At 35.0% G+C, this 27246-nt stretch overlaps 5 protein-coding genes and 1 non-coding gene across 7 annotated transcripts in view; 4 read left to right on the forward strand and 2 right to left on the reverse strand.

Annotated features, from left to right (window-relative positions):
• Positions 1 to 408: 408 nt before the first annotated feature.
• Positions 409 to 4181, forward strand: LOC135832982 (uncharacterized). The gene is made up of 3 exons (XM_065346554.1): positions 409 to 562; positions 783 to 873; positions 969 to 4181. Exon 3 carries the CDS (start codon positions 1031 to 1033, stop codon positions 3803 to 3805), a length of 2775 nt encoding a protein of 924 aa, XP_065202626.1. The 5' UTR covers positions 409 to 562; positions 783 to 873; positions 969 to 1030; the 3' UTR covers positions 3806 to 4181.
• A 688-nt stretch (positions 4182 to 4869) lies between these two features.
• On the forward strand, positions 4870 to 4988 carry LOC135833530 (5S ribosomal RNA). Its single transcript, XR_010556494.1, has one exon. It is a non-coding gene; the product is annotated as a 5S ribosomal RNA (ribosomal RNA).
• Positions 4989 to 5428: 440 nt separating this feature from the next.
• LOC135832986 (DDB1- and CUL4-associated factor 13) lies at positions 5429 to 7599 on the reverse strand. The gene is made up of 9 exons (XM_065346560.1): positions 7408 to 7599; positions 7115 to 7314; positions 6839 to 7039; positions 6587 to 6755; positions 6355 to 6502; positions 6121 to 6274; positions 5901 to 6047; positions 5667 to 5830; positions 5429 to 5592 (listed from the first exon to the last, which is right to left on the reverse strand). The coding sequence occupies exons 1-9, from the start codon at positions 7475 to 7477 to the stop codon at positions 5505 to 5507; spliced, it is 1341 nt and encodes a 446-aa protein (XP_065202632.1). The 5' UTR covers positions 7478 to 7599; the 3' UTR covers positions 5429 to 5504.
• A 92-nt stretch (positions 7600 to 7691) lies between these two features.
• LOC135832987 (histone acetyltransferase KAT8-like) lies at positions 7692 to 9274 on the forward strand. The gene is made up of 2 exons (XM_065346561.1): positions 7692 to 7823; positions 7968 to 9274. The coding sequence occupies exon 2, from the start codon at positions 7977 to 7979 to the stop codon at positions 9213 to 9215; it is 1239 nt and encodes a 412-aa protein (XP_065202633.1). The 5' UTR covers positions 7692 to 7823; positions 7968 to 7976; the 3' UTR covers positions 9216 to 9274.
• Positions 9275 to 9309: 35 nt separating this feature from the next.
• Positions 9310 to 13975, reverse strand: LOC135832985 (palmitoyltransferase ZDHHC17-like). 2 transcript variants are annotated; one of them, XM_065346559.1, is made up of 12 exons: positions 13485 to 13975; positions 12580 to 12636; positions 12309 to 12508; positions 12034 to 12243; positions 11789 to 11951; positions 11577 to 11711; positions 11292 to 11492; positions 11065 to 11226; positions 10840 to 10996; positions 10626 to 10772; positions 10444 to 10553; positions 9310 to 10371 (listed from the first exon to the last, which is right to left on the reverse strand). In XM_065346559.1, the coding sequence occupies exons 2-12, from the start codon at positions 12601 to 12603 to the stop codon at positions 10117 to 10119; spliced, it is 1764 nt and encodes a 587-aa protein (XP_065202631.1). In that variant the 5' UTR covers positions 12604 to 12636; positions 13485 to 13975; the 3' UTR covers positions 9310 to 10116. The 2 variants fall into 2 exon arrangements, with proteins under 2 accessions (XP_065202631.1, XP_065202630.1); XM_065346558.1 differs by lacking the exon at positions 13485 to 13975 and adding an exon at positions 12993 to 13468.
• Positions 13976 to 18376: 4401 nt separating this feature from the next.
• mib1 (mind bomb 1) overlaps positions 18377 to 27246 on the forward strand; it is a 327741-nt gene continuing 318871 nt past the window's right edge. The window contains exons 1-11 of the mRNA XM_065346562.1: positions 18377 to 18732; positions 18845 to 18986; positions 19068 to 19239; positions 19310 to 19544; positions 19619 to 19738; positions 20667 to 20821; positions 20906 to 21095; positions 21170 to 21317; positions 21795 to 22036; positions 22123 to 22320; positions 22477 to 22628. Coding sequence (XP_065202634.1) covers positions 18637 to 18732; positions 18845 to 18986; positions 19068 to 19239; positions 19310 to 19544; positions 19619 to 19738; positions 20667 to 20821; positions 20906 to 21095; positions 21170 to 21317; positions 21795 to 22036; positions 22123 to 22320; positions 22477 to 22628 — 1850 coding nt within the window. The 5' untranslated portion in view covers positions 18377 to 18636. The remainder of the gene's footprint in view (positions 18733 to 18844; positions 18987 to 19067; positions 19240 to 19309; positions 19545 to 19618; positions 19739 to 20666; positions 20822 to 20905; positions 21096 to 21169; positions 21318 to 21794; positions 22037 to 22122; positions 22321 to 22476; positions 22629 to 27246) is intronic.

Below are 27246 nucleotides of genomic sequence, written 5' to 3' on the forward strand. Positions count from 1 at the left end.
TGTACGTAATGACTGTAATGAGCAATAAAAAATTGTTCTGTTCTGGTCCACGTCCCACGTCTTTTTCATTTTTCAAGTTGAGTCAAATCAGTTAACCGGCCTGGATCAGACTAGTTTCATTTATTCATTGGTTTCAAGTTTGAACTATTCTTCTAATCAACTTTCATTATTTCGATTTACCTTCCTATTTTTGTTTCTGGAAATTCTTTCGTTAAAATTTCACTATCAACACATTGCAGCAACAATCGATAATTTCCGGTTTTTAATCATTCAAAATATTAATTGATCTTAATCTTAATATTTTTAAACTACGCATTTTTTCTCTCTTAAACTGGTTCTCAACCTCAACATTGTTCTCATTGTTGATGACCGATGAGTCGATTTAGAATTTTTTTCAATCTTCAAATTCAATTGCACCCCATCCACCTGCGAGCTGACAAAATAACTAATAAGTTTTCGTTATCAGAGCAGCTGCAAAGCGGTGAATTTTTTGATAATTTTTTCTAAAAATTGAACAAGTTGTGTTTCATTTAAATTGTTTATACCAAAATGAAATCATTTGGTGAGTATGACATATTTGTTGAATTTGATTCTAGCAATATCTTAATTTTGCTGCAATAGGTCTGCGTTCTTTGCAAATCATTTGAAATTACCTTATCAGTGATTTCGTCACCAACTTCGGCATCTCTACTTTTTTTGAAAATTGTCCTTTAAATTTTTTCAATTAAGAACCTTCAGTTTCATGTTGGATATTCAGTTATACTTATTTTGTGTGTTTTCAGGATCTAGAATCTAGTATTGGCTTTTGTTATTTGGTTCCTATCATCGTCATGGTTGATCAAAGTGTTCAAGGAGAATTCCAATTTTCTTGAGGTATTATTCAAATTAAGAAAGCTAGAATTGAAATTAACTAAAACAAACTTGATATTTTATGAACTTTAAAATGATATGTTTGCGATCTGTTTCAGATATCGCCACGAATATTTGCTGAATTTGGTAACTGAGAAGTGCTGCATTCTTCAACGCTAAAATGTTTTCTATTTTTGGAGGTCGCGCCAACTTGTCAAAACGGTTATATTACGTACACGAACGGAGCGTAGTAAAAATACTTCCCAATTTTCGAAGTCGTAATAATATCTCAAAACAGTTGCATTGTTTACAACAAAATCATGCTAGAAGCGATGTAAAACAGATGTTTCTGAGTTCAACAATCTGCGCTGACTTCTCTGATAAATTACGTTACTCGCATACAGACAGTTTATATTCGAGTTTCCATAAACATACAGATTTCTCTAAAGAGTTATATTCGACCTCACAGAGTTTGACAGATGATCTTGGTGATTTAATAGGAGAATGGCTTTGGCGTTTTGATTCGCTGGGCGTAATTGACGCTACAGTTATAGCTGGCACTTTCAATGTTTTATCAAAATTGGATATTTTCGACTCATCGTGGGTTAAGGAAGATCAAGATAATTTCAAGAAGCTCATCGTCAAACTTGCTGAGAAAGCTGATAACGCTACAATGATTTATAACTTCAGTTCTTGGCAGATTTCAAACAGTCTAAATGCTTTTTCCAAATGGAACGTGTTCAGAACTTATTATTGGGAAGCGGATCAAGTTAATTTGTTCAAATCTTTAGTTGCTAGATTGATAAATCAAGGAAACTATCTGATGGACCCGAAAACTAAAATACCCGATAGATTTACTGCTCAGGCTGTTACTAATATTTTAAACGCTTTGTCAAAGTGGAATATCGACGAGTTACCCGGGTGCAGAGAGTTCATCGTTCGGCTGATGAAGCATGGAATACTGGTTGCAAAAAGAAACTCCGGAGTTGATAGGTTCAATTCTTTGAACATCGTCAAAACCTTGAACGCGATGTCAAAGTGGAAAACAGATGAATTACAAGGAACCAAAGAATTCATCATACAGTTAATGAAACATGGAAATTTGATAGCTGGTGAATTCAGTCCTCGAGAGATTGCTGGTAGTTTGAATGCTTTGTCTAAATGGAATGTCGACCAATTACAAGAAGCCAAAGGATTCATAACAAGGCTGATTAAACAAGGAAACGTAACTATTGACAAGTTCAACTGTCAAGATATCGCCAATTGCTTAAACGCTCTGTGCAAGTGGAACATCGCCGAGTACGAAGGAGCTGAAAAATTTATCATTCAGTTGGTAAAACGAGGTGGTGGCATAGCTGGTGGATTTAAACCTCAAGAAATTTCTAATTGCTTGAATGCGGTGTCCAAATGGAATTTAAACGAATTACAAGGAACTAGACAGTTTATCATTCAGTTGGTGAATTGTGGAAATTTAACAGCTAACAAATTCGATCCTCTGGGCATCTCCACTAGTTTGAATGCTCTTTCAAAATGGAACATAGATCAATTTCCATCTTCTAAAGAATTCATTATTCAGCTCGTTAAACGAGGTGATTTTTCCATCAGCGGATTTAATCCTCAAAGTGTCGCTAACAGTTTGAATGCCTTAGCCAAGTGGAGTATTGATGACTTACCAGGAGCTAGACAATTCATTACCAAGCTTCTAGATAGAGGTATTTCAACTGTTGATGGATTTAGTTCGCAAGCTATTTCTAATTCCTTAAATGCCCTGTCCAAATGGGATATTAGGGAGTTTGAAAAATCTAGAAAGTTCGTCGTTTTATTAATAAAACGAGGCCATGAAACGCTCAGTGGATTCGAACCACAAGCTATTGCTAATATTTTGAATGCATTGTCCAAATGGAACATTGACGAATTTGCAGGATCTAAAGAATTCATCGTTGAATTAGTGAAAGAAGGATCTTTGAAGGCCGCCCAATTCGATCCTCAAAACATCGCCAATAGTTTAAATGCTTTGTCTAAATGGGACATCAACGAATTACACGGAGCTAAAAAATTCATCGCGCAGTTGATAAATCAGGGCAATTTAATAGCTGATAAATTCGATTCTCAAGAAATCGCCAACAGCCTTAATGCATTACGTAAATTCGACATTTTTAATCGTGACAAATGGAACGAAGAAGAAACGTCAAATTTCAAAATTTTCATCATTCAACTTGCCGCTAAAGGAGAAGAGATTTACGAAGAATTTGATTCGCAAAGTGTTGCCAATGCTTTCAACGCCCTTTTGAAATTGGAGATTCTAAATGATGACAAATGGATGCAAAATGAACAAAACCAGCTCAAGAATTTCGTCGTCATGCTTGCCAGTTTAGAAAAACCTTGTCAAGAATACACTCTCGAAAGTGTTTCGTGTGTCTATAGCCCATTACTGGACTGGAACGTTTTTTACAACGATAAATTCGACGTCGGTGCACTGAAAGAGTTTGAAAGTCTGATTAGTAATTTGGAAAATCGAATTTTCACCATTACCGAACAGCAGTGCTTTGTTGAACCTGACGTTGATATAAGATTTGCTGCTCAAATCATCAAAGATTTGATCAAACTAAAGTCTAACGATTTGATAATGTCTGAAAATAGAGTCCTTGTTGATTTAATGCGATGTTTAAGCATTAGTGTAGACAGATGTAAAGCTAGTCATTTGATGGATAGTTGGACTCGGAAAAATATTCTATCTGGTTTACAGGAACTTTGTAACATAGTTCGCGAATCAAATGATAGGTCTAATTTTGAAGGTGTATTTGATGAAAATCTAATCGAAATATACGAAAAATTAATTAAATTAAATGTGATATATGCTGATAAAGTATTGGAAAAAATAAGCGAGCTTCATGAATTAAGGATAATAAAAGATCGTGAAGTATTGAATACGTTGAAAAGATCTGCTATCTGTTAGATGTGGAGAATGAGAAAATTTTGATGGATATTTATGGGTTGAATGAGTTTTGAAATTCGAATTGTAATTTTACAAATTTTAAGCTCAAAATTGAAGACAAAATGAAGGGAAGTACATAAGTGATTTGAAGTTTCTTGAGATATTGAGATGAAAACTGAAAAATTCTATTTCAGTAGGTAGGTAGGTATTTAGTTGCAATTTTCAAGTTCTTACTTTGTTAGTTTTGTGTAAACAGTCTTCGAAATTCAATCTTTCGTCATTCGCTTACTTTCAATACTTTTTTTTAGGTACCTACCTAATAAATTATTATGTTTGACATTTGTACAGTGTTCTCTTGTGATATGTTTCGTGAAATATAATGTTGTATGTATTTGGATATTTTTCAATCATTCGTCAACAAAATGAAAATTTGAATATTAGCGTCCATAAAAGCATCCTTGAAAAATTGTCCAGACGTTTTGAAGAATAATGTTTAAAAATTAACTGAATTTAAAAAAAAATCGCCAAATGTTGAAATTGGCACATTATCATGAATTTAAAAGTCTAAATTTAATTATGTATTTTAAAAGTGAAGAAATAAGTTGGTTCGTTAAAATTTTTATTGAATGTTGGTAAAGCTGATTGCTTGACATGAGGATTGTGACACTAAGGAAGACAAAATAATTGTATTATTATTTTCTAAAGATCCTTGTGGTTTCCTTTCCTGTGGATCGAAAGAAAAATCAGATACATAATTTTTTGAGGAAGCAGGAATTTTCGGTCAGTTTAGGGGCGAGAAAAACAAAAAATGCTATCTAAATCCACCACTGTTTATACAGTACAAAGAGGCAAAGAATCTTTAGAAAAAAATGTATATGTACCTTAGGTACTTACCTATGTACATTTTATATTCTTTGGAAGATGAAAAAGCAAATGGATGCTCGAAAATATTTTGCAACGCAGTATTTTTATTCCTAAAAGTTAAGAAGAGTGCTAAATTTTATATCCAGCGTAAATATTTTCAAAAATTATTCAAATTGTAAGATTGAAATCATTGAAATAGCGAAATAATTACGATTACATTCGCCAACGTTCATACCATGCTGAATACACCGGTTCTCGTCCGATCACCGAAGTTAAGCAGCATCGGGCCTGGTTAGTACTTGGATGGGTGACCGCCTGGGAAAACCAGGTAACGTTGGCTCAATTTTTTTCTCCCGAAGAAATTCTAAATCTAAATTTTGAACGGGATTGAATTTTTTTTTTGTTAATCATTTTCTAAAAATATTATTTTAGATGATTTGAATAAGCTCTTAGATATGTCAAGAATCGACTGAAACGAAAGATTAAAATTTCCAATCAATTGAAATATTCAAATACATTTTTCCAGCATGGTTCTCTTATTATACGGATACTAAACGAGTTCTAATTTTCACAATTCGCAATCGCAATTTGGAAAAACGAGACTTTTATTACAAAAATTAATTCGCTTTTTCATGAATTCCCACCTAACAGAAAATAGATGGGAAAATCAAATCGCAGAATAAAATTTTCCTCAAGATAATAACTTTACGAGTGAATAATGCAATAAACACAATAATATTGGTATGTAGTTCGAGAAAACCAACCAAAAATGAAACGCAGTTATTAGAAATGATTTACATTATATTTATAATTTATAATAATATTATAAACTCGTACATAAAATAAAAATAAACAATTACGACTGTTCGGAAAGAACGACTTTTTTGCGTTCGCCAACAAGTGGAACAGAGCCAGGTTTCGAATGCTTCCTGCGATTTGCTTCCCTGAAACGAAAAAAATATTTAAGCAAATAGCACATAAAATTTATAAAATAAATACAAGCAAAAATAAAACCAACTTTCGCTTGTTTTTCTCTCTCGAAGCACGCAGTTGTTGTTGATGATGGTAAATATGCTTGGGAACTTGCCGATGACGAGCAATTCTTTTAATTTGCGGATGATTGGCGAATTTCTGTTTCAAAGAATCCGCGTATTCTAAGGCAGCTTTTTCTCGTGGTTTGAGCTGAAAAATTATCAATATAATGAGAATGGTAAACAAATTGAAAATAAAAAAACTGGAAATATTATCATACCACTCCGAGTTTCTCCGATGCTCTGGCTTTCCAAATACGAATATTCATTTCATCAGAAGCACTCATAATGTATTTATTGTCCAATGACCAGCAAACGTTGGTAACATGTTGCATACGTTTTGTATGATAAATTTCTCTAGAATGGCCCTGAAAAATTGATTTTATTTAGATATCGGTTCCCTACAACGACGAAGTATTTTTGTGAAATTTTTTTTGATACCTTGTTCACTTCGAATATGCGTACAGATTTATCGAAACTACCAGTAACAAATTCTCGACCAGTTGGAGCGTAATCTATACTAGTTACAGCCATCACATGATCCATATGAATGTTCACAGGTGTACGTAAATTTCTAGTGTCGTAAGAATACACGCTGAAAAGTAAACGAGGAGTTGAATAATTAAGTATGAAGTTGTAAACAAAAACTATAGTTTTTTTGCAAATCAATATTACTTGTAATCCTCGTTAGCTGCTGAAAATGTGTAGGCCTCCATTGGATTCCATGACAATTGATTACTACGCATTTTAGTAACTATCTTACGTATTGGACCGGCTTCTCTGGTATCGTATAAAATAATACTACGGTCACTGGCACAAGAAGCTAATAAAAAAAAAATCGAATTCGTAAAATGACCAACTGATAGAATTACCCAACAATAATTTTTTTTCATTCAGTCATTCATACCGAGTAAAAATGTTTCTATAGGATTGTATGCGATATGGAGCAAGCTATCGACACCCCATTCTAATGATTTAACAGGACCACTTCTATTTTCATCCCATAATTGACACACGTCACCACAAGTCGCAAATTTAGATTCTTTTCGATGATGGCTGATTCCAGTAACGATTGACTATAAACAAAATACATATTACACCATTCCAATAATTAGATTAGATTTAAGGTTATCAGAAGTAACAATGAAAACTGACTCACATCAGAAAGTAAAACTTTGAGTGGTTCTTTCGAACCTGAACTCAAATGTAGATCATCGGTACTCCATATTTTGAGAGTTTTATCGAAACCGGCTGAAATGACACGATCATCGTGACAAAATGATATAGCTTTCACGGCTCCTTCTGCATGCGCTTGGACTGTGAATTTGCATTTTCGTTGCGGTATGTCCCATAATCTTACCTATAAGAAAAGGCGAATGTAATGGTTGGATAGAATGGATGGGATTCAAAAGTTGAATAAATTAAATTAACATACTTCTCCGCTGTAATCTCCGCTAGCGATGATGGACAATTGTTGAGAATGTTTTGCTAGGCAAGATATTCCATCTCGATGACCATCCAAATTTCCAATGAACGGTTTGGCGAAAACTCTTTCCAATTTGACCGAATTTAAAGCACGTACGTACTCTCTAGGTGCTTCGAAAGGGTGCAAAGAAGGATCATAGTTTCGTGGTACTGTAAATATATCGTATGAAGGGTTGAATTAAACGATAAATAAGATTTTCAATCTAATTTTTTGGAATAATTCTTATCACTGATCAAATTTACCTTTATGAATATCACGTTTCGTTTCTCGAATATAAACATCCGGATTTCTCGTCAATACTTTTACCTTCATATTTGCTTCATAAGGTACAATAATTCATCATATAATTCGAAATAATTCACAAATTTTACAAATTTTCGACGAATGCGATGTAAAATGAAAAGCACATGGAAAAACAATTTGATAACAAGAGGAGGGTGAGGGTTCCCTTCCATTTCATTTTCAAAATGGCGAAGTAGATTTCGTCCAATCAAATTCAAGAACGATGTAAACAAAATTCTTTATCAACGAAAATGAAAAAGTTTGATAACAAGTAGTTTTTGAAATTTGAATTTTGAATCTTTTACGAGTGATGTGATAGTTTTCAAATCGAGTATGCATTTATGCAATTACGTTCAAGTGAAGAAATTCGAATAGAGTACGTTGAAGTTCTGTATTCTATCTATCTCTTAGTTAAGTACAATGAGAATGAGATTCATTTCGGATGTAACCTAGAACTATAGAACCTGTATGCTTGTTTCTTAACGTTCGTTATATAGTTCGTTCAAATATTTCATTGCAGTTTGCTACGATGAAAGCGAACAGATCTAAAAACAAAACCCGTGAAAGAGAATCCACCGACGTCTCGGGTAAACATTTAGCCAAACGAAATGAGGAATGGTACCCGGCTGAAATCTTACAAAAACGTACGATCGATCAGAACAATTGCGAATACTACGTCCATTATACAGCCTGCGATCGTCGGCTCGATCGTTGGCTAAGTCAAGATGATGTAAAATTCATCCCAACATCTCAAGGACAAGAAGAACCCACGACTTCAGCCACCACAACGATTAGCGCCATTATACCAGATATTAGCAATAGAAAAATGACTCGTACACAGAAAAAACGTTTAGACGAAATCAACGAATCTTTGATGGAGACAGAAAGCGAATCTCAAGAATTATCAGCTCTAGAAGAAGAACGTAAAGCATTAACCAAAGTGAAATACATAACTGAAATTCAAATCGGTAAATATGAAATCGATACCTGGTATTTCAGCCCTTATCCGGACGAGTACGGTAAAAGCTCGAAATTATGGATTTGCGAGTATTGTTTATTCTACACGCATTACGCTGTTTCGCTTCATTTACACGAGAGAGATTGCGAATACAATAATCCTCCCGGAACCGAGGTCTATCGCAGCGGAGCTATATCAATTTACGAAGCTGACGGTCGATTGCATAAATTATATTGTCAGAATTTATGTCTTCTCGCTAAATTGTTCCTTGACCATAAGACGTTGTTTTTCGATGTCGAAGCGTTCAAATTCTACGTTCTTTGCATCGTTGATATGGTAGGAGCTCACATAGTCGGATTCTTCTCCAAAGAAAAAGATTCGCCCGATTGTTTCAACGTAGCGTGTTTACTAGTCTTGCCGCCGTACCAAAAACACGGTTATGGTCGTTTGTTGATCGCTTTCAGTTACGAACTGAGTAAATTGGAAGGAATTGTGGCAGGTCCCGAGACACCTTTGTCGGATTTAGGATTATTGGCTTACAGATCGTATTGGTCTTGGGTTCTTTTACAAGAGATATATTCGTCCGACGATGAAGTTTCCATCACCGAACTTAGCTACAGAACTAGTATTAATGAATCAGATATACTCGAAACTTTGCATTGGTTGAATTTAATCAAGTATTTAAAAAATTCTTATTGCGTTTGTGTAACTCGTGAAACATTGTTGGGTGTTTTTAAGAAGCTTAAACCACCCAGATTTTTTATTAATACCGCGGCTATTCGGTGGTATCCTTATGACAATGCTATGTAAATAATATGTACGTTTGTATTCATTTTTAATTTTAAGTAAATAAATTTTGAAATTTTTTCCTCAGGGCGTCAATTTTTTTAAAAAACAAACTACGTCAAGTTGAAATTAAATTTTAATACATCAGATTGTTCGTTATAATATAAACAAATGAAAAAATTCAAACGGAAAAATAATTACACGTAAAATTATTACCTTAATTTGAAAAAAACAATCATGCACAAGATTAAAATGAATTAAAACGTAAATATTAAAAATATATAACAAACATGATTGAAAAACATAGAAATTCCAAGCGACAACAAACGTAAAAAAATCAACAAAAATCGTGCATCGGATTATAATGTGTAGAATTATATAGAGAGAAAAAAATGTCAAAATACGTTGTAATATAAATGCTAGTATAGAGCATTCGAAACACCCTTTTCATTGGGACTGCGGAAGACGTAAGAACTTCTGATATGTTGAAAAGCCTTGAACAATGTATCCACAATGTCTCGAATACTCGAAGCGTTTTTTTTGTTTTTTTTTTTCAAGTTGAAAGAAAAGAAAACACACATGAAAATAAAATAAGCGTAAAAGAAAATTAAAAACAAACATTCAATGGGTTTTTGGCAACCCTTTAAATTTACGTACAACCTCGATCAAAATTAAATTTCGAACGTAACGTATTAAGCTCAGTCAAAAAAACGAAATCGACCGAAAAATACTCGTTGAACTACTATGTACTTAGAATAAAGGTAACGGCGCATAATAACGATGTACGGTTCAACGAGTATCTCTCTGTATTAACACGGATGAAAAAAATCAGGTATAAATAAATAACAAAAATATTAGAAAAAAAAAAAAAAAAAAACAAAAACACGAATAATTAGATCATGAAAATACTGAACAAAATACATCATCATACGTATTGAGGATGAGGATGAGGATTAACAAAGAACGAGTTACTTTCGTTGCATTCTAATGTGAATACTTTTCTCCAGTCCTTCTTATCGGGAGGATTACATCCGGGGATTCGAATACGCGAAAAGTCAACTAGGTTTTGAATTCTTCCACGATTAAATGGACTTCTAATTTCACCAGTTTTAGGATCTTGAAAATGTTTATAGCGATATAGATTCATACGTTCGTTGGTCGTCATAGCTAAATAGGATATCTGAAAAATAAAACTCTCGGATAAAGTTATTGTTTTCTAAAATTTGGTACTCAATTCCGAAATATTACATACTTGATACAACTGACAAGCGAATAATGGTATAACCCAAATGGTATGAATCATAACGTTGACCAATGCCCAAGAAACCCAAGGATCGCACACCATGTTTGAAAAGAGAATAACTAAAAACGAAAAGAATCACCAATAATTATTATAATTCTTAGGGAAAAAATATCTAAACATTATTCTTTTACTTGGCATATCGGTATCGTTTGCCGATTTCGATGGGTACTTTCCGGTACACACTTCGTTCCAATACTCAACGACTCCAGCAATGTATACAATACTGATAATCAATATCATCAATAGATATCCGACAAAATACCGATGATTGTTCGCACCTAATAAACAAATGAAATAATAAAGATTAATCAAATCTAAATCGGATTAAAAATTAATCGTACTCACCAATACAATTTCCAACCCATGGACAGTGATGATCGAATTTAGCAACGCAGCAATCACAATATGAGCAATGTTTTGAACGTACTGGTTTTCTCACAAGACACGTGCAACAGAAAAATCTCGGTTCTAGCATTCCTTTCTCAGCTAATTCAATTACAGTCTGAAAATGTTTCAATTAAATAATTTGATATCGCCACGATCATAATACATCAATCTTAGCATACTCACAACAAATTTCTCCTCTCGACTAGTAATTACGTATCCGGGATCACTTTTCCACGACTTGTAAAAATTATAGCACAATATGCCCGATATTGAGACAAAGGTAAGCGATAGTAAAAAGCTGACTCTCGGAGCGATCCACAAAAACCACGTAACGTAAAGCCAAAACTAAACAGACAAATTGTTAAATAAAACCATAGGTTTTGGTTTCACATTTTTCAACTACAACTCACCTTAGTCGCTAAATATACAGCTAGAGGAAAATCCAACAAAAAATTCCGAGTGAAGAGAACTCGTCTTGATAGAAAAAATAAAAATATAACGGTAATTATGATAAAGAGTTTTGATACGTAAACTAGACTGGTTTTTAATATTACTCCAATAAAATAGTAAAATACTGCTGGCATCGCCATAGTGCACCAGTATTTAATTTTCTGAAAAAAAAAAAAAAAAAAAAAAAAATGAATTCACTAAAATATGCAATTGACTACACGAGCGTATAAAATGGCAAAACTCACATCGTTGGTTTTAATTCTTTCGAGTAAAGGTAAATTTTTATCATATCCGTTGATTTCTTTCAATTTTTTCAATATACACATGTCGTACCAAGGAGCACTTCGACAATCCCACAATAATTGAAACGCAGTTTCATTCTGGAAAAGATTACGAAAAAAGTTTCAAAATGTTACCACTTCGCGATGATCAAATTCACATTTGAACATATGTATACCTTGTTATTTGGAATATCTAGACTAGCGCCGGAGTTGATGAGTAAATTAACGACGACACGATTTTTACTATGGATCGCACAATGCATAGCGGTATTGCCACCGTAAAATTCTTGAGTAGAAGTAGCAGCTCCGAATTTAATCAACAAACGTGCCGGATCCAAACTACAAACACATGAATACAGAAACACATTACAGAAGGATTTCCCAAAATGAACTCGATTCGTACAAGTTTCGATATATTTACCTCATATGTTTCAAAGCACAATGCATCAAAGCAGTGAGACCAGTACTATCGATTACATTGATATCAACTCCTGTGGCAACTAAGTAAGCTATAATATGTGTATGGCCGAACCGAGCCGCTACATGGATACAAGCTAAACCTTCAGAATCTACAAATGTGGGATCAGCTCCATTTTGTACGAGTAAAACAACAGCCATCAGGCGACCGTCCCTACAGGCATATAATTAATACAAGACGAACTTCATTTTCAGAGTTTTTTTCACGAGTTCACCTACCTAATAGCCCAATGCAAAGGAGTAGCTTGCAGTACACCTCCTGGTTCATCGAGTCGGATCCCTTTGGAGATATAATACTTCATTATTTCCAGCCGATTGTTAATCGCTGCCCAATGCATTAACGTTGCAGAGTCATCGTCGCGAGTATTCACATCGGTGCCTGCTTCGACCAGTTCTTGACACCGGACCAAGTCTCCTTCCTGTAGGAATTCCATATTTATTTTTAAAAAATACCATAAAGTACACAAGTTTGATAAAAGTGAATACTAACTCGAGTAGCGTCGAAGATATTCATATTGGAAAACTAATGACTAGTCACATTCCTTCGCTGAAAAGGAAATTAGCACGTTAAAATTAAACACTGAACAGAAAAGTTCGACTGTCATTGAAGAGTGGAATTAACCATGTTCGGCCAAGTGTTCATCAAATGACTAATGACTAATTTATCATATTTATGTACTTTTTCTCGAATGTTATCAACATGCGAATTTTATTCAACTTCATCGAATGATCGAAATATGAACCGGATGAGATCAGTTCCAAAATTATCGAACTAGAAGCGTGATATGATGGTTTAAAACTTTTACGATGAATTGATTTTTTTCGCATGAAAATACAACGATAAGTATGAATTTAAATAAAATCTACTTTCAAGTTTTTAAGAAATGCATATTTTTATATTACCAAGAAAAGTATAAATTCTGTGTTTGGAAAATATCCTTCACATTTCTGTTACTGACTGTCCATTCATTCCATGATGAAGATCACCATCATTCTCAATATCTGACTCGTGATATTTTTTAAACACATCACACACTCATCAACCAAATTTTTGAGTTCAAAGTTCAACTTCAACGCAAAACACTATTCCAATCCAAATTGAAAATTATTTTCAAAAAAACCCTGGGTACATTAGTGTATATAAACTGGGACCATCGGCCAAAGTGGAACCTATGTATCACTAAAGTGGAACCGGATCCTACTTCATGTGCAAATTTTATGCATGAACTGGAACCTTCCTTACACAAAAATTATCTGATTGAAGTGGGATCCTACGATTCACTTTCTTGGGTTGATCATAGCCCGAGAACACTTCATTATTCATTAATTGTGTAATCGCGCGATAATTAATTAACTAGAAATAAATTCATCAACATAATATCATTTGTTTCTTACTTCATCATAGATGATAGATGTTGGGTGTCTTATAAATATTTTTTCAGTTGAGTATACAGTTCAGATATGGTTCAGAATTCAGATCATCTTCTGTTTACATATTTACATTCGATGCCATTGACTATATAGATATACTACGTATATGGACTGCTGATTCTTATCAATTTAACGTTGGTTATATGGAGAAATCGTGTAAGCCAGATTTTCAAAGTCCACTCAATGAAACGCGGTGTTCGTTGCCTGAAAACGTTGCTCATTGGCTCTCACAGTACGGAACCTTGGATGCGCGCGTCACCTCGCGTCATCCTCGCATACAATTGCATGTAATCTTCGACTAGAACCGTCGATTTTGTTGCGTGGACTTTTATGTTTACATTTTACACTTTGATAAGGGTTAGCAGTCCATATACGTAGTATATCTATATAGTCAAAGTTCGATGCAGGGCGAGCTTGATCACGGCGGCACTACAATGCCTCCTTCACCAATCACCAGTACCAAGTTTACTCAAATTCAGACATGTTTTCTCTACAGAAATTCTCAAAGTGAACTAAATTGATGAAAATTGAAAATTTGGATAATGGATAATCACAATCAGGATTTTTAATTTGCAATTTTGGTAGGAGGGCAACCACTGTCAGTATAGATAAAGAAAAAAGCTCAAAAATTTGGATATCATATGATAACCTACCACTCAAATTCACCAAGGAACTTTCATTACCCACAAAGGAAATTTTTTATCACCTGAATTTTCAATATTTGGGGTAATCATGATTATTCATCAGAAATTTTAGTAGGGATAAATTTTCATTGCTCTGATCTATGCAAAAAATTTTCTCAAATTCACATTCCATTAAACATACCAAGTTTACTCAAATTCAGACATGTTTTCTCTACAGAAATTCTCAAAGTGAACTAAATTGATGAAAATTGAAAATTTGGATAATGGATAATCACAATCAGGATTTTTAATTTGCAATTTTGGTAGGAGGGCAACCACTGTCAGTATAGATAAAGAAAAAAGCTCAAAAATTTGGATATCATATGATAACCTACCACTCAAATTCACCAAGGACTTTCATTACCCACAAAGGAAATTTTTTATCACCTGAATTTTCAATATTTGGGGTAATCATGATTATTCATCAGAAATTTTAGTAGGGATAAATTTTCATTGCTCTGATCTATGCAAAAATTTTTCTCAAATTCACATTCCATTAAACATACCAAGTTTACTCAAATTCAGACATGTTTACCCAACAGAAATTCTCAAAGTGAACTATTAAATCAACGAAAATTTGGATAATCAGAATTTTTAATTTGCAATTTTGGTAGGAGGGCAACCACTGTGAGTATAGATGAAGAAAAAAGCTCAAAAATTTGGATATCATATGATAACCTACCACTCAAATTCACCATGGACTTTCATTACCCACAAAGGAAATTTTTTATCACCTGAATTTCCAATATTTGGTGTTATCATGATCATTCATCAGAAATTTTAGTAGGGATCATCGGATCAATTTTCAATTTTCATTGCTCTGATCCATGCAAAAAATTTTCTCAAATTCACATTCCATTAGTCCTACCAAGTTTACTCAAATTCAGACATGTTTACCCAACAGAAATTCTCAAAGTGAACTAAATCAACGAAAATTTGGATAATCAGAATTTTTAATTTGCAATTTTGGTAGGAGGGCAACCACTGTCAGTATAGATGAAGAAAAAAGCTCAAAAATTTGGATATCATATGATAACCTACCACTCAAATTCACCATGGACTTTCATTACCCACAAAGGAAATTTTTTATCACCTGAATTTTCAATATTTGGGGTAATCATGATTATTCATCAGAAATTTTAGTAGGGATAAATTTTCATTGCTCTGATCTATGCAAAAAAATTTCTCAAATTCACATTCCATTAATCCTATCAAGTTTACTCAAATTCAGACATGTTTTCTCTACAGAAATTCTCAAAGTGAACTAAATCAACGAAAATTTGGATATCATATGATATGATAACCTACCACTAAAATTTACCATGGACTTTCATTACCCACAAAGGAAATTTTTTATCACCTGAATTTTCAATATTTGGGGTTATCATGATTATTCATCAGAAATTTTAGTAGGGATCATCGGATCAATTTTCATTGCTCTGATCTATGCAAAAAATTTTCTCAAATTCACATTCCATTAGTCCTACCAAGTTCACTCAAATTCAGACATCTTTACCCAACAGAAATTCTCAAAGTGAACTAAATCGTTGAAAATTTGGGTAATCAGGATTTTTAATTTGCAATTTTGGTAGGAGGGCAACCACTGTGAGTATAGATGAAGAAAAAAGCTCAAAAATTTGGATATCATATGATAACCTACCACTCAAATTCACCATGGACTTTCATTACCCACAAAGGAAATTTTTTATCACCTGAATTTCCAATATTTGGTGTTATCATGATCATTCATCAGAAATTTTAGTAGGGATCATCGGATCAATTTTCAATTTTCATTGCTCTGATCCGTGCAAAAAATTTTCTCAAATTCACATTCCATTAGTCCTACCAAGTTTACTCAAATTCAGACATCTTTACCCAACAGAAATTCTCAAAGTGAACTAAATCGTTGAAAATTTGGGTAATCAGGATTTTTAATTTGCAATTTTGGTAGGAGGGCAACCACCAGTACTGGTGCCAGGATTTTTCCTTGGAGGGGGATAATTGGGTCAGAACCAAACAATTTTGCCGTCTCATTTTTTTGGGTGGGGGGGGGGGTAAAATTAGGCTTTTTGGAGAGCAGAAATCAAATAAATACAGTGGCATAGTCAGAATTTCCTCAAGGAGGAGGCAAAACCAGATTTTTAGGCATGGAAAATCGAAATAGGAGTCATTTTCTGGAAACCTATCGTGATGTGTGGATGATTATAATGAAAATGAAGGTAAAATTACTGCTCGAGCGAAGCGAGAGCGAAAATTATCAGAAAAAATGGGTCCAAACAACAACAAAAAGCGTTCATTTTTGCATGTTTTCTTTCAAATTTTCGTTCGCAAGGGAGGACAATAGCCCCCTTCACTTCCTGGCCACGCCACTGAATAAATATGTCGTTTATTTATTTAATTTTTAAAAAGGAGGGACCTCAGTGACTGAAATTTGCCTGCAAAGTATTATTCAAAGTAAATCATGTACGAATGTATACCTATAATGTGGGCTTGAGAAGAAAAAAAAGGCCTCTTCTTCTCAAAAAATATGGGAAAAAATGAACATCGGTTTGTAATCGGCATCCATCTCAGTGAAACAAGAGCGCAAAAATGCTAGGAAAATTCCCACTTTATAGCATCAAAATTTTTTCCAAAAAAACTGGCCTCTTGGGGGGGGGATTATCACCCAAATCCCCCCCCCTTAAAACCGGCACTGGCAACCACTGTGAGTATAGATGAAGAAAAAAGCTCAAAAATTTGGATATCATATGATAACCTACCACTCAAATTCACCATGGACTTTCATTACCCACAAAGGAAATTTTTTATCACCTGAATTTCCAATATTTGGTGTTATCATGATCATTCATCAGAAATTTTAGTAGGGATCATCGCCATCATCGGATCAATTTTCAATTTTCATTGCTCTGATCCATGCAAAAAATTTTCTCAAATTCACATTCCATTAGTCCTACCAAGTTTACTCAAATTCAGACATCGTTACCCAACAGAAATTCTCAAAGTGAACTAAATCAACGAAAATTTGGATATCATATGATATGATAACCTACCACTCAAATTCACCATGGACTTTCATTACCCATAAAGGAAATTTTTTATCACCTGAATTTTCAATATTTGGGGTTATCATGATTATTCATCACAAATTTTGGTAGGGATCATCGGATCAATTTTCATTGATGCTCTGATCTATGCAAAAATTTTTCTCAAATTCACATTCCATTAGTCCTACCAAGTTAACTCAAATTCAGACATGTTTACCCAACAGAAATTCTCAAAGTGAACTAAATCAACGAAAATTTGGGTAATCAGAATTTTTAATTTGCAATTTTGGTAGGAGGGCAACCACTGTCAGTATATAGATGAAGAAAAAAGCTCAAAAATTTGGATATCATATGATAACCTACCACTCAAATTCATCATGGACTTTCATACCCACAAAGGAAATTTTTTATCACCTGAATTTTCAATATTTGGGGTTATCATGACTACTTATGCTCGGTGAACTGGTGAAGTATCCAGATTTAATGACTTATATTATTATGATTATCAGAGGTTCTATCGAACTAATGCATTGATAAACTATAAACTAATAAATGGTAATGGGTTGAGTTGAAAAAAAAGGCAAATCAGAGGGCTGGATTGATTAGGCTTGTGTTAGTTGTGTTGCACCTTCAGTTGAAGATTCAATTTATGCAAACTCAGTTCTGTTCATCAATGTGAACATTTTCTTTCTGGTAATGAAAAGGTTCCACTTCATATGAAAATTTACATAGATAAAAATGTTATAGGGTTTCAGTTTAATCACAAACTGGGGTTCCACTTCACATACAAAAGTTTCTTTCCTCACAATGTTTTCATTACAGGATCCCTCTTCATGTTGAAAAAAAAGAAAAACAAAAAAATGTTATCAGGAAAAAAATTCAAAAACCAAAAATTGCAGAAGGATTTTTTTTTATCGTTGCGACACCTGACGGAGAAAAATCGAAACAATCCATAAAATCGTAACGTAACGTAAATAATTGGTAATTACGGAAGTAAAAACTAAAAACTTGATTCATCAGTCGAATGTGACGTCACGTTTGTTGAGTTCCGCGTTCTGCGCCTGCGCAGTTGAGTTGCATGGTTGCACTTGCAGCTCGCCCATACTAACCTCTTGTACGGTTGCCTTGTATTTGTACGCACATCATCTGTTTGTTTCTCTTTTCAAGTTTTCAAGTGATGGAGCGAAAATGATATAAAAAATTATTTTAAATTTCGAAATCGGTATCGTCCGCGTTCCAAAATTCTCGCATAATGTCGGTTTGAAATGTTCGTGATCGCGATTTCAGAATATTCTCATTCGAAATGAGTATATTTTCGTAAACGGCAGCATGTTACGGTTTGCTTCACGTGTTCGCGTTTGATTTCGGAATCGCCAGCCGGACCACACAATGGAGAGAGCACCGTCGAATCGATGTAACCGATTTATGATGGAAGGTGTCGGTGCTCGAGTAATTCGTGGTCCTGACTGGAAATGGGGTAAACAGGTGAGTAGAAATCCTTCTAATTTCATCATATATTCATATATGATCCATGTGCTCGTATTCCCGTAATGAACGACAGTAACGGCACGTCTGTTTTTGTTTGCCGATTGATCAGGATGGCGGTGACGGTCACGTAGGCACAGTGAGGAATTTCGAATCACCCGAAGAAGTCGTAGTTATGTGGGATAATGGTACGGCCGCTAATTATCGCTGTTCGGTCGCCTTCGATTTGAGAATACTCGATAGTGCTCCAACAGGTGAGACATAATAAGGTGTTTCGAGTTCTTCGAAGTATTGCGAATGATGATGCGATATTTCACTTTATTTCGGTTTTATAGGTGTAAAACATGACGGCACCATGTGCGATGGATGTAGACAACAGCCAATATACGGTATTCGATGGAAGTGCGTTGATTGTCGAAACTATGACCTATGTAGTATATGTTATCACGGCGAAAAACACATATTAAGGCATCGTTTCGCTCGAATTACTACACCGGGTAGTGAGAGGTATGAGATAACTTCTATTTGTTTTTGAAATTTTCTCGTATTGGTGATTTATTAATTTTTTTTTCATTAGAGCGTTACTCGATCCTCGTCGTAAAAGTAAAAAAATCACCGTGAGAGGTATTTTCCCTGGCGCCAGAGTCGTTCGTGGTATAGATTGGCAATGGGAAGATCAAGATGGTGGAAATGGTCGACGCGGTAAAGTAAACGAAATTCAAGATTGGTCAGCGACCAGCTTACGGTCGGCTGCTTATGTGGTTTGGGATAATGGCGCCAAAAATCTGTATAGAGTTGGCTTCGAAGGCATGGTATGACTGATTGTTTTGTATCGTTTATGAAAATGTTCGCTATAATGCTCAATCGTTTATTTACCAATTTTCAGGCCGATTTGAAAGTTGTTAATGATGCGAAAGGAATTAGTGTATATCGTGATCATTTACCAGTGCTTGGCGAACAAGGATTGGCACGCGGAGGTGCTTTCAATTTTCACGTTGGAGATCAAGTACGTCAACTTGACTAATCGTTTATATTGTCGACTTATGTGTTGTTAATTCAATTTTTATGGTATTGTCTTAACTACTGTGTGCGATTTTTGTGTTTTTTTTTACGGCATTCTACTTGGTACTACTTCTCTAGCAGTTTTGTTTCACGTAGTTGTTATGCTATGATGCCTTCTATCTGTGCAATGAACCGTCTTTTCCTGGCGTTTCATTATTATTCCTCTCTATAATTTTCGATTTTTTTGAATGATAAATCTCTTTTTCGGCACAATGGCGTAAATTAGAAAAAAAATCCGTAGAATCAAAATTGATCGGTAATTTATGTTTCTCAGTTTGCTCAAGGGTCATTTCTTCGGGGTTAGTGGAGGAGTTGGTTATAAAATCCACCATGTCAAAAACATCAAATTGTATAGGTGGTCAAAGTGACGTACACGAATCAAATTTGGTGATGAAAATTTATTTTTGGGACTGCAAATTGTTCATCATCAAATTTGGTTAGCGTTCAGAATATGCAACAAAAACTTCCTTTTTTTTTTCATTTTTCCTGTGAAAATGTTGACTATGGTGTTTTTTTACACAAATCCAGTTGAAATGCGTACGTGACAATTTTTTAATAATTGACGATTTTTTTTTTCTCGAGTGGCCTCATTGTTGTTTTTCTTGTTACATTTTCTTTCAAGAACAGAAATACTTATTTTTTTTTTGGAAATTCGACGTTGATTTTCAACGTACCCTTCAATTTTTCTAGTAAAGTTTAGTCACAATCGTATAGATTGCATGATCTAAGACAATTCTAAGTTAGAACTGAGTATTTCTAGAGAAACACTTTTGAATGTATATTTCTCAATATGTACCGTTTAATTACTTCTTCAAGACAAATTCACTTTTTATTAAAATATTACCTTTTAATTGATTCATTTTTTTTCGCAGGTAAACGTAGATTTGGAGTTGGAAATCGTCCAGTCGCTTCAGCAGGGTCATGGAGGTTGGACAGACGGAATGTTCGAATGTTTGGGTAACACGGGTAGTGTCGTTGGTATCGACGAAGATCACGATATCGTCGTTCGCTATCCAAGCGGCAACAGGTGGGTGAAACTCAAGCGTACAGTTTATAGGTTATTTTCCAATATTACACGACAATTGTTTTAATCGTGTTGTTTCCTCCTTAGATGGACATTTAACCCGGCAGTTTTGACCAAGGTTCCGGTTCCTATGACATCAGGAGCAGCAATTAGTGGCGATGTGAATTTGACACCGCAACAATTCGCCGTAGGTGATTTGGTGCAAATATGCAGCGATGCGGAGCAGATTAAAATTCTTCAAAGGGGTCATGGCGAATGGGCAGATGCTATGGCGCCGGTAATGCCGAATTTCAGTTCGCAATTTTAATCTAGGATTATGATGATTGATTCTAATCGAATATTTGTTCGCAGACGTTGGGTAAAATCGGCTGCGTGTTGCAGATTTATCAAGATAATGATCTGAAAGTAGACGTATGCGGTACATCTTGGACGTATAATCCGTTAGCAGTTACTAAAGTCGCCTCTGCCGATGGTAGTCTTGCAGGATCATCTAGCGGTGGTAAGCATTCTGTTTTTGGGATGTATCTCAAGACCATCCTATTATTACTTTTTGTATTTTTATTCGTATTTGATGATTAGATTTATGATCATGTTGTTTATTTTATGAACGATGCGATCTTAGTATTTTAATTTTTTGAATACGTCTTGTTAATCGGTCGTATTTTCTCACAATCTAGTTTTGTGCTTTATTCGTCTGTTTATTTTATTTTATTCAATTTTCTTTCACATTGATTCAATTCACGTCCGATTTCTGAAAACGCACGTCCGATTTCTGAAAACGCAAGTGTCTTCGATAGAAAGTTTTCTAAAAGTTATTCCAAATTTTTCATCAGGTTTTGTAAATCAGAATGATTCGCATCATACCTGACTGGTGATAAAAGCCGATGTTTGTTATCAGTGATAATTATGACGACGTGCTGATTAACTTCTATTATGTGATCTAATTTTTTAATATTTATCATATATTATTTTACAGAACGTTTGAGTGTATTATTGAAGAAGCTATTCGAAACTCATATCACCGGCGACGTTAACGAAGAACTGGTCAAAGCAGCCGCCATCGGCGATATTCAAAAATGCGACGAATGCCTTCGACGATCCGATGCTGACGTAAACGGCGTCTTCGGCGGATACACAGCGTTGCAAGCAGCTTCTCAAAATGGTCATTTGGAAGTGATTAAAATGCTGCTACACCACAAAGCTGACGTCGAAGTTGAGGTAAGAAGTGGTGCGATATTTCAAATGTTCCAAGTGTATTGTCGATGAATTCGTGGTGATTAATTCATTGTATCCTCGATTTACAGGATAAAGACGGTGATAGAGCAGTGCATCATGCAGCTTTTGGTGACGAACCTGGAGTAATGACGTTATTAGCTAGTGCCGGAGCTGATTTGAATGCCAGAAATAAGCGAAGGCAGACTGCGTTACACGTAGCTGTGAATAAAGGCCATGGCAGTGTGGTGAAAACGTTATTGGAACTTGGATGTCACCCCAGTCTGCAGGTAAAATGACTTTTTTTTTCGATCGTGTGCGACGGCGTCGATTAAAGTTCTGATATAATTTTCATTTCGTCGTATGTTCCTATAAGGAATAAAATCAAGTGATTTTTTTTTTTTGTTGAAATTTTGTTGCTGATAAATTTTTATTTCATTTTTCAGGATCTAGAAGGAGATACTCCTCTTCACGATACGATTGCAAAAAAACGCGATGACATGCTGACGTTACTTTTGGACCATAACGCTGATATGATGCTGACCAACAACAACGGATTCAACGCTCTTCATCACGCTGCTCTTCGTGGAAATCCCAGGTAGGATTTTTTTGAATCCTACTACAGTAACATTTTGGTGGTATTTGGTGTTGGGAAAAATGCGCTGTATTGCTAAATATTGCTCGGTGAAACGTACTTGAAAGTATGTTGAAAGCCCCCGTCCTTAGTTTATCTAACTTCATGCTTGTTAAAAGTTGTAAATAAGAGATACCTAGCGAATGAACGAAGTGCGGCGTGTTTGCCTTATCGCGGTAAACCGACTTGCCTCGCCTCGCGGCGCCTTCTCGTTTTGCGATCTCTATTCATCCTGTGTACTCTCGAGATACGTTCGCTGAATACGAAATACTACAGATGAATTCTTTTTAACCACGACGAGATTTTGATTCTTGGAAAATTCTGGGTTATAGTTTGAAATGCGCCGTTTCCTTGAAAACTAAGGGAAAATCGTACGATAGTATTATTAGCGGGTTGAAATTAACGAATGTTATATAAAATGTGCCGGCGGAACACCGTTTATTCTAAGGGTTATTTTTACGACTATAGACCTCTAGTATGATAACAGTTTGATGTAGGTTTTTGTTTACTTTGACTAATATCGTTAATTTGACGTAATTCGCTTAAAATATCTAATGCGTCGAACTTCGAAGTTTTCTTCAGTCGAATTTCGTAACCGTTCGTAATAATTGTATTTGCGATTTTATCTTTTTCGAGCGACATTGAAGCAATTGGGTGGTATATTCGAATCATTGTTTCTTCGCCCCTGAGTTTAGAATTTCCAATTCTTTCATTACGATACCAGTTTGTATCGGATGGTCATTTCGTTCAGTTACCTCAAGAGCTGTATAGATGCTCTCTCAGAATACCCTTGTGCGATTATAGCATCGAATGAGACGTTTTACGCGAGTTCAGTTGGCCATTTCTGATCAGTCGAACGTCAGCTGGATGAAACAAACTATCTTACATACCATGTGTTATAAAAACTCCGGCGATACGTCTCTCGTCTCACGATACTGCATACGAGGAGGTAATCGAAAAAGAATACGACGGTAATGTACCCGGAACATGATGTGTAATAACGACGAACAAACGGCAATAACGAAATTACTCGCGAATAATGGTGAAAAAACGAGCGTAAAAAAAAAGTAAGAGAATTGGTCGTTAAGATGTTCGAAGGCTGAGTAAGAAGTGGTGCTAGGTACTTTGCCACAACAGCGAAAATATAAGAAATACTAAAAACTTAATTCGCAAGAGCGATTTTGTTTTTTGCTCGCCTTTTTTTTTCATTCACTCTCCAACACAGCCGTACGCTTACTCTTCTTGTTTGGTTTCAGCTTGGTCGTCATCGTCGTAATCGTATACTGCGTGGAAGTTTCTTAATTAAAATTACAAGTATCTAATTCGCGTTGTTGTGTTAGCAGAGGGTAGTGTGTGGGTGTATGTGTACGTATTTGCAACGTTTTTCCACCAACTATGTACGACGTTAATGTGGTAGTTGCTAGTTGTGTAGTATGTATAATGTACAGAAAAAGAGAGCTGCGAGATACCAAAAGGCATGTTTTTCTTGGGTTTAGCCCGTCTCCGCTCTCGCTGTTTGTTCCCTCAACCTCGACCGCGCTTCCATCGTCGTCGCTGCCACCACACTACCCTTAACCCAGCGACGACGATGTGCGGGTATTTTTCGTTCCTCGATCCCGGGTATCGTGTACGCCCTATACAACGCTGTGTTCGGAGAGCGTTTGCGTTTAATTACTTTTGTTTTGCATAATTACCCGGGACTTATTTCAACGCTTTGTTTCCGACTTTCGTTTATTGTGTTTCATTTTTTGCCGCTTCCGTGCCCATATTCGTACGTAGAATTACGTAAAACTGCAGCGTGACGGCGGCAGCGATGTGAGAATGATGTAGTTGTCAGCGAAATTTTATGAAAATCAAGGCGCCGAGCCAGCCTGAGGTGATTGACTTGTGGGCTACTACAGGTAAAGCCCTATTAACAGTAGCTATACTGTTCCAGATCTTTTCTTTCAATTTCTTGTCCTTGTATATTGGAAATTTTTGATCGTAAATTGCAGGATACATTTCTACTACCTAGAAGTGCAATGTAACGTTACAGTTGAGAAATAAGCTGGATAAATGAACTTTCACTCAGCTATAATATCATTCACCGTGATGAATTTTTTTTATCAAATTGTATTTTTAGACATTTCAACTCGTTATTAACTCATTTTTTTCAATAATTAATTCTGTAGCTCGTTCTAGGGCTCTACTAATGGGGCGTTTTTCTGCAGTGATCTATCATTCATCAACTCATCAGATATGAACTCGTGTTCATTGAAAATTTATCAATTTACTGGATACAAAATGGGTTTTCTTCAATCCATGTTCAGAATTTGAGCTCTTTTCAACGATTCTGACTTGCAGAATGTCCAGTCTCAAAAAAAAAGTGCTATGTTAGCAAAAATTGTTATTCACCTATCTGAAATACTGGACAGTCTGCTTTTAAATTCATCGCGTTTTCTTACCCTAGCCAAGAAAACATTCTGGAAAAATACAAAAGGTATAATGAAAATGTTACAAAAAGGTCGCTAAAAGTATACTAGACACCCGGGTGATAGATGCAGGATGACTTTCTCTAATGTTCGTTTTCTTAACGATTAATCTCCAGCTATTTGTCACGGTTGAAATTATGCAACATTTCCGAACGTATTTTTCCTCGGTTCATTACCGTCTTTTTCTTCGCTGCAGTAGTACTGGTACATAACCAACTGACTCTTTATTTTTCTAATTTTTTGAGAAAAAATTGGCGAAAAAAAAAGTGATGAGATTATTTATATACTTTTTTCGTCATATTTTAAATTGTGTTTTTTTCCTACTTTCTTTCTTTCTTTCTTTTTATTTATTTACAGAGAATAACTTCATTCTATTTAAGTTATTCCCCGTACGTTTGAAACGACAATTCTAGTTTAAAACCGTTTTTCCGAAGTTATTTCCCAAGCGTCTTTGTCATCATTTCTTTTTGCTCGTTTCATAAAAATAGACGTCGTTAAGTGTAGCTTCTCGAGTATTTTATCATAACGCGATGGCAGCGGCGGCGGTGGTAACGGCAGTGGCGAAAGAGGAAATATAAAAAAATTTTATATCCGACGTGTAATCTTCATTTTTTCTTGTTTACGTATATGTAATCGTAGAGCCGATTTATGTTTGATGATGCGTCGTCTCTTCGTTGTTGTTATTACTAGGTACCTAGTTGATTATGTACCTTACCTACCCTTATATGCTATTCATGCATGCGAGGTGATTCAGCGTATTTGCAACGAAATTATATGATATGAGTACCATTAGAACGACAAAAATTCCATCGAGTTTTACTTAATTTGGGAATCCAAGAAACTAGTATATCGTATTCCGTTTTCAAATCAGCTCTCACAATTTAGCATTCTTCAGATTTGTTGAGAATGATTTGTTTTGAAGTTTTGAGGAATATCGATGCATTTGAAGTAAAAGTATGATTAATTTGTTCACCATAGGACATTTCGAATTGTTTTTATTGAAGCTCTGGTAAATAAATACGAGAGATAAGATCGCGTATAATAATAAGAAAAGTGCGTGATTTGATAATTGGCCAATCAGGGGTCACTATTTAGTTTTATGCACATTTACCGGTGCAGTATTGGTTTACACGTCGAAGTTCTGTATGCTCCATTTTTTTTTTTTTTTTTTTTTTTTTTTAGATACTTATATTTAAGTTTTAATGACGATTATCAGGTTGTGAACTTTATTGTTAAAATGTTCATAAATACTTACGTATTTGGGTGGTTCGTGAAAATGAAATTTCGGAAAATTTCGACCAAACTTGGTGAAGTCCTACATTTTGAGTTGGGAGTTATTCACAAAAAATTTTAGTTCTGGAGATATCTCTGGAGGAGAGGTATAAATCCTTGAAGAGAAAATATTTTTAAAAAAAATAGTGATCCTTTGCTTAGCCCCATTCCAATCTGTTTTAGGAAAAATACCTCGGTTCCGAAAGGTAGTATGTATTTAAGACTCTGCGTAGATGTATGACTTTGTCATCCAAATCCAAGACCTTCTTTCCCCCAATTTCTAAAATTATATCTTTCGCTCAAATAACTATGTTTTGGAATTGGATCGTTTTTGCCAAAACGAGTTCAAGTAACATATACGTATTTAACGTCAGAAACACCTGTACACTCACCGCTCCTCCTACAAAGTTTCAAAACAGGTCAGCATCGTGGATCACGGACTTCCAAATTTTTTTTTTGGAATTAGTACGTTTATAGCTTGTTGCTTTATGTTTCTCCTAGATATTTTCATGAGTAATGACTAAGAAGAAGAGATAATACAAAGATTAGCTGCTGGAATGTAGCAGAAAACTCGAGTGAAAATTACTTTATCATCTCGTATTGAGCCTATTTGTATTCGGCTAGGGCTTATCGAAGTCCAGGATACCCATCATCTGTACAGAAGGAGTACGTTGGCGTATGAGTAAGAAAGGTGAGAAATTATTTGCGAATAGAACGCTATATTTTGCTCTGTGCAGGTTTTTTTCACTTTGAGTATTTGAAAAGAAAAGTGGTATTGACGGGTCAGATTGATCGGATTAATCGATTACGGCTGATTATTTTGAAAAAAAATAAGGTTA

The sequence above is a fragment of the Planococcus citri genome, chromosome 1 (genome assembly GCF_950023065.1).
Source record: "Planococcus citri chromosome 1, ihPlaCitr1.1, whole genome shotgun sequence".
Lineage (NCBI taxonomy): Eukaryota > Metazoa > Arthropoda > Insecta > Hemiptera > Pseudococcidae > Planococcus > Planococcus citri.

Coding starts and splice junctions, on each gene's coding strand:
- LOC135832982 (XM_065346554.1), top strand. CDS start 1,031: ATGTTTTCTATTTTTGGAGGTCGCGCCAACTTGTCAAAACGGTTATAT.
- LOC135832986 (XM_065346560.1), bottom strand. CDS start 7,477: ATGAAGGTAAAAGTATTGACGAGAAATCCGGATGTTTATATTCGAGAA. Junction 6,275..6,354: donor GCAGCTAACGAGGATTACAA/GTAATATTGATT, acceptor TTTACTTTTCAG/CGTGTATTCTTACGACACTA. Junction 5,593..5,666: donor AGAGAGAAAAACAAGCGAAA/GTTGGTTTTATT, acceptor TTTTCGTTTCAG/GGAAGCAAATCGCAGGAAGC.
- LOC135832987 (XM_065346561.1), top strand. CDS start 7,977: ATGAAAGCGAACAGATCTAAAAACAAAACCCGTGAAAGAGAATCCACC.
- LOC135832985 (XM_065346559.1), bottom strand. CDS start 12,603: ATGAATATCTTCGACGCTACTCGA. Junction 12,509..12,579: donor ATATCTTCGACGCTACTCGA/GTTAGTATTCAC, acceptor GAATTCCTACAG/GAAGGAGACTTGGTCCGGTG. Junction 10,773..10,839: donor ATGGGTTGGAAATTGTATTG/GTGAGTACGATT, acceptor TTTGTTTATTAG/GTGCGAACAATCATCGGTAT.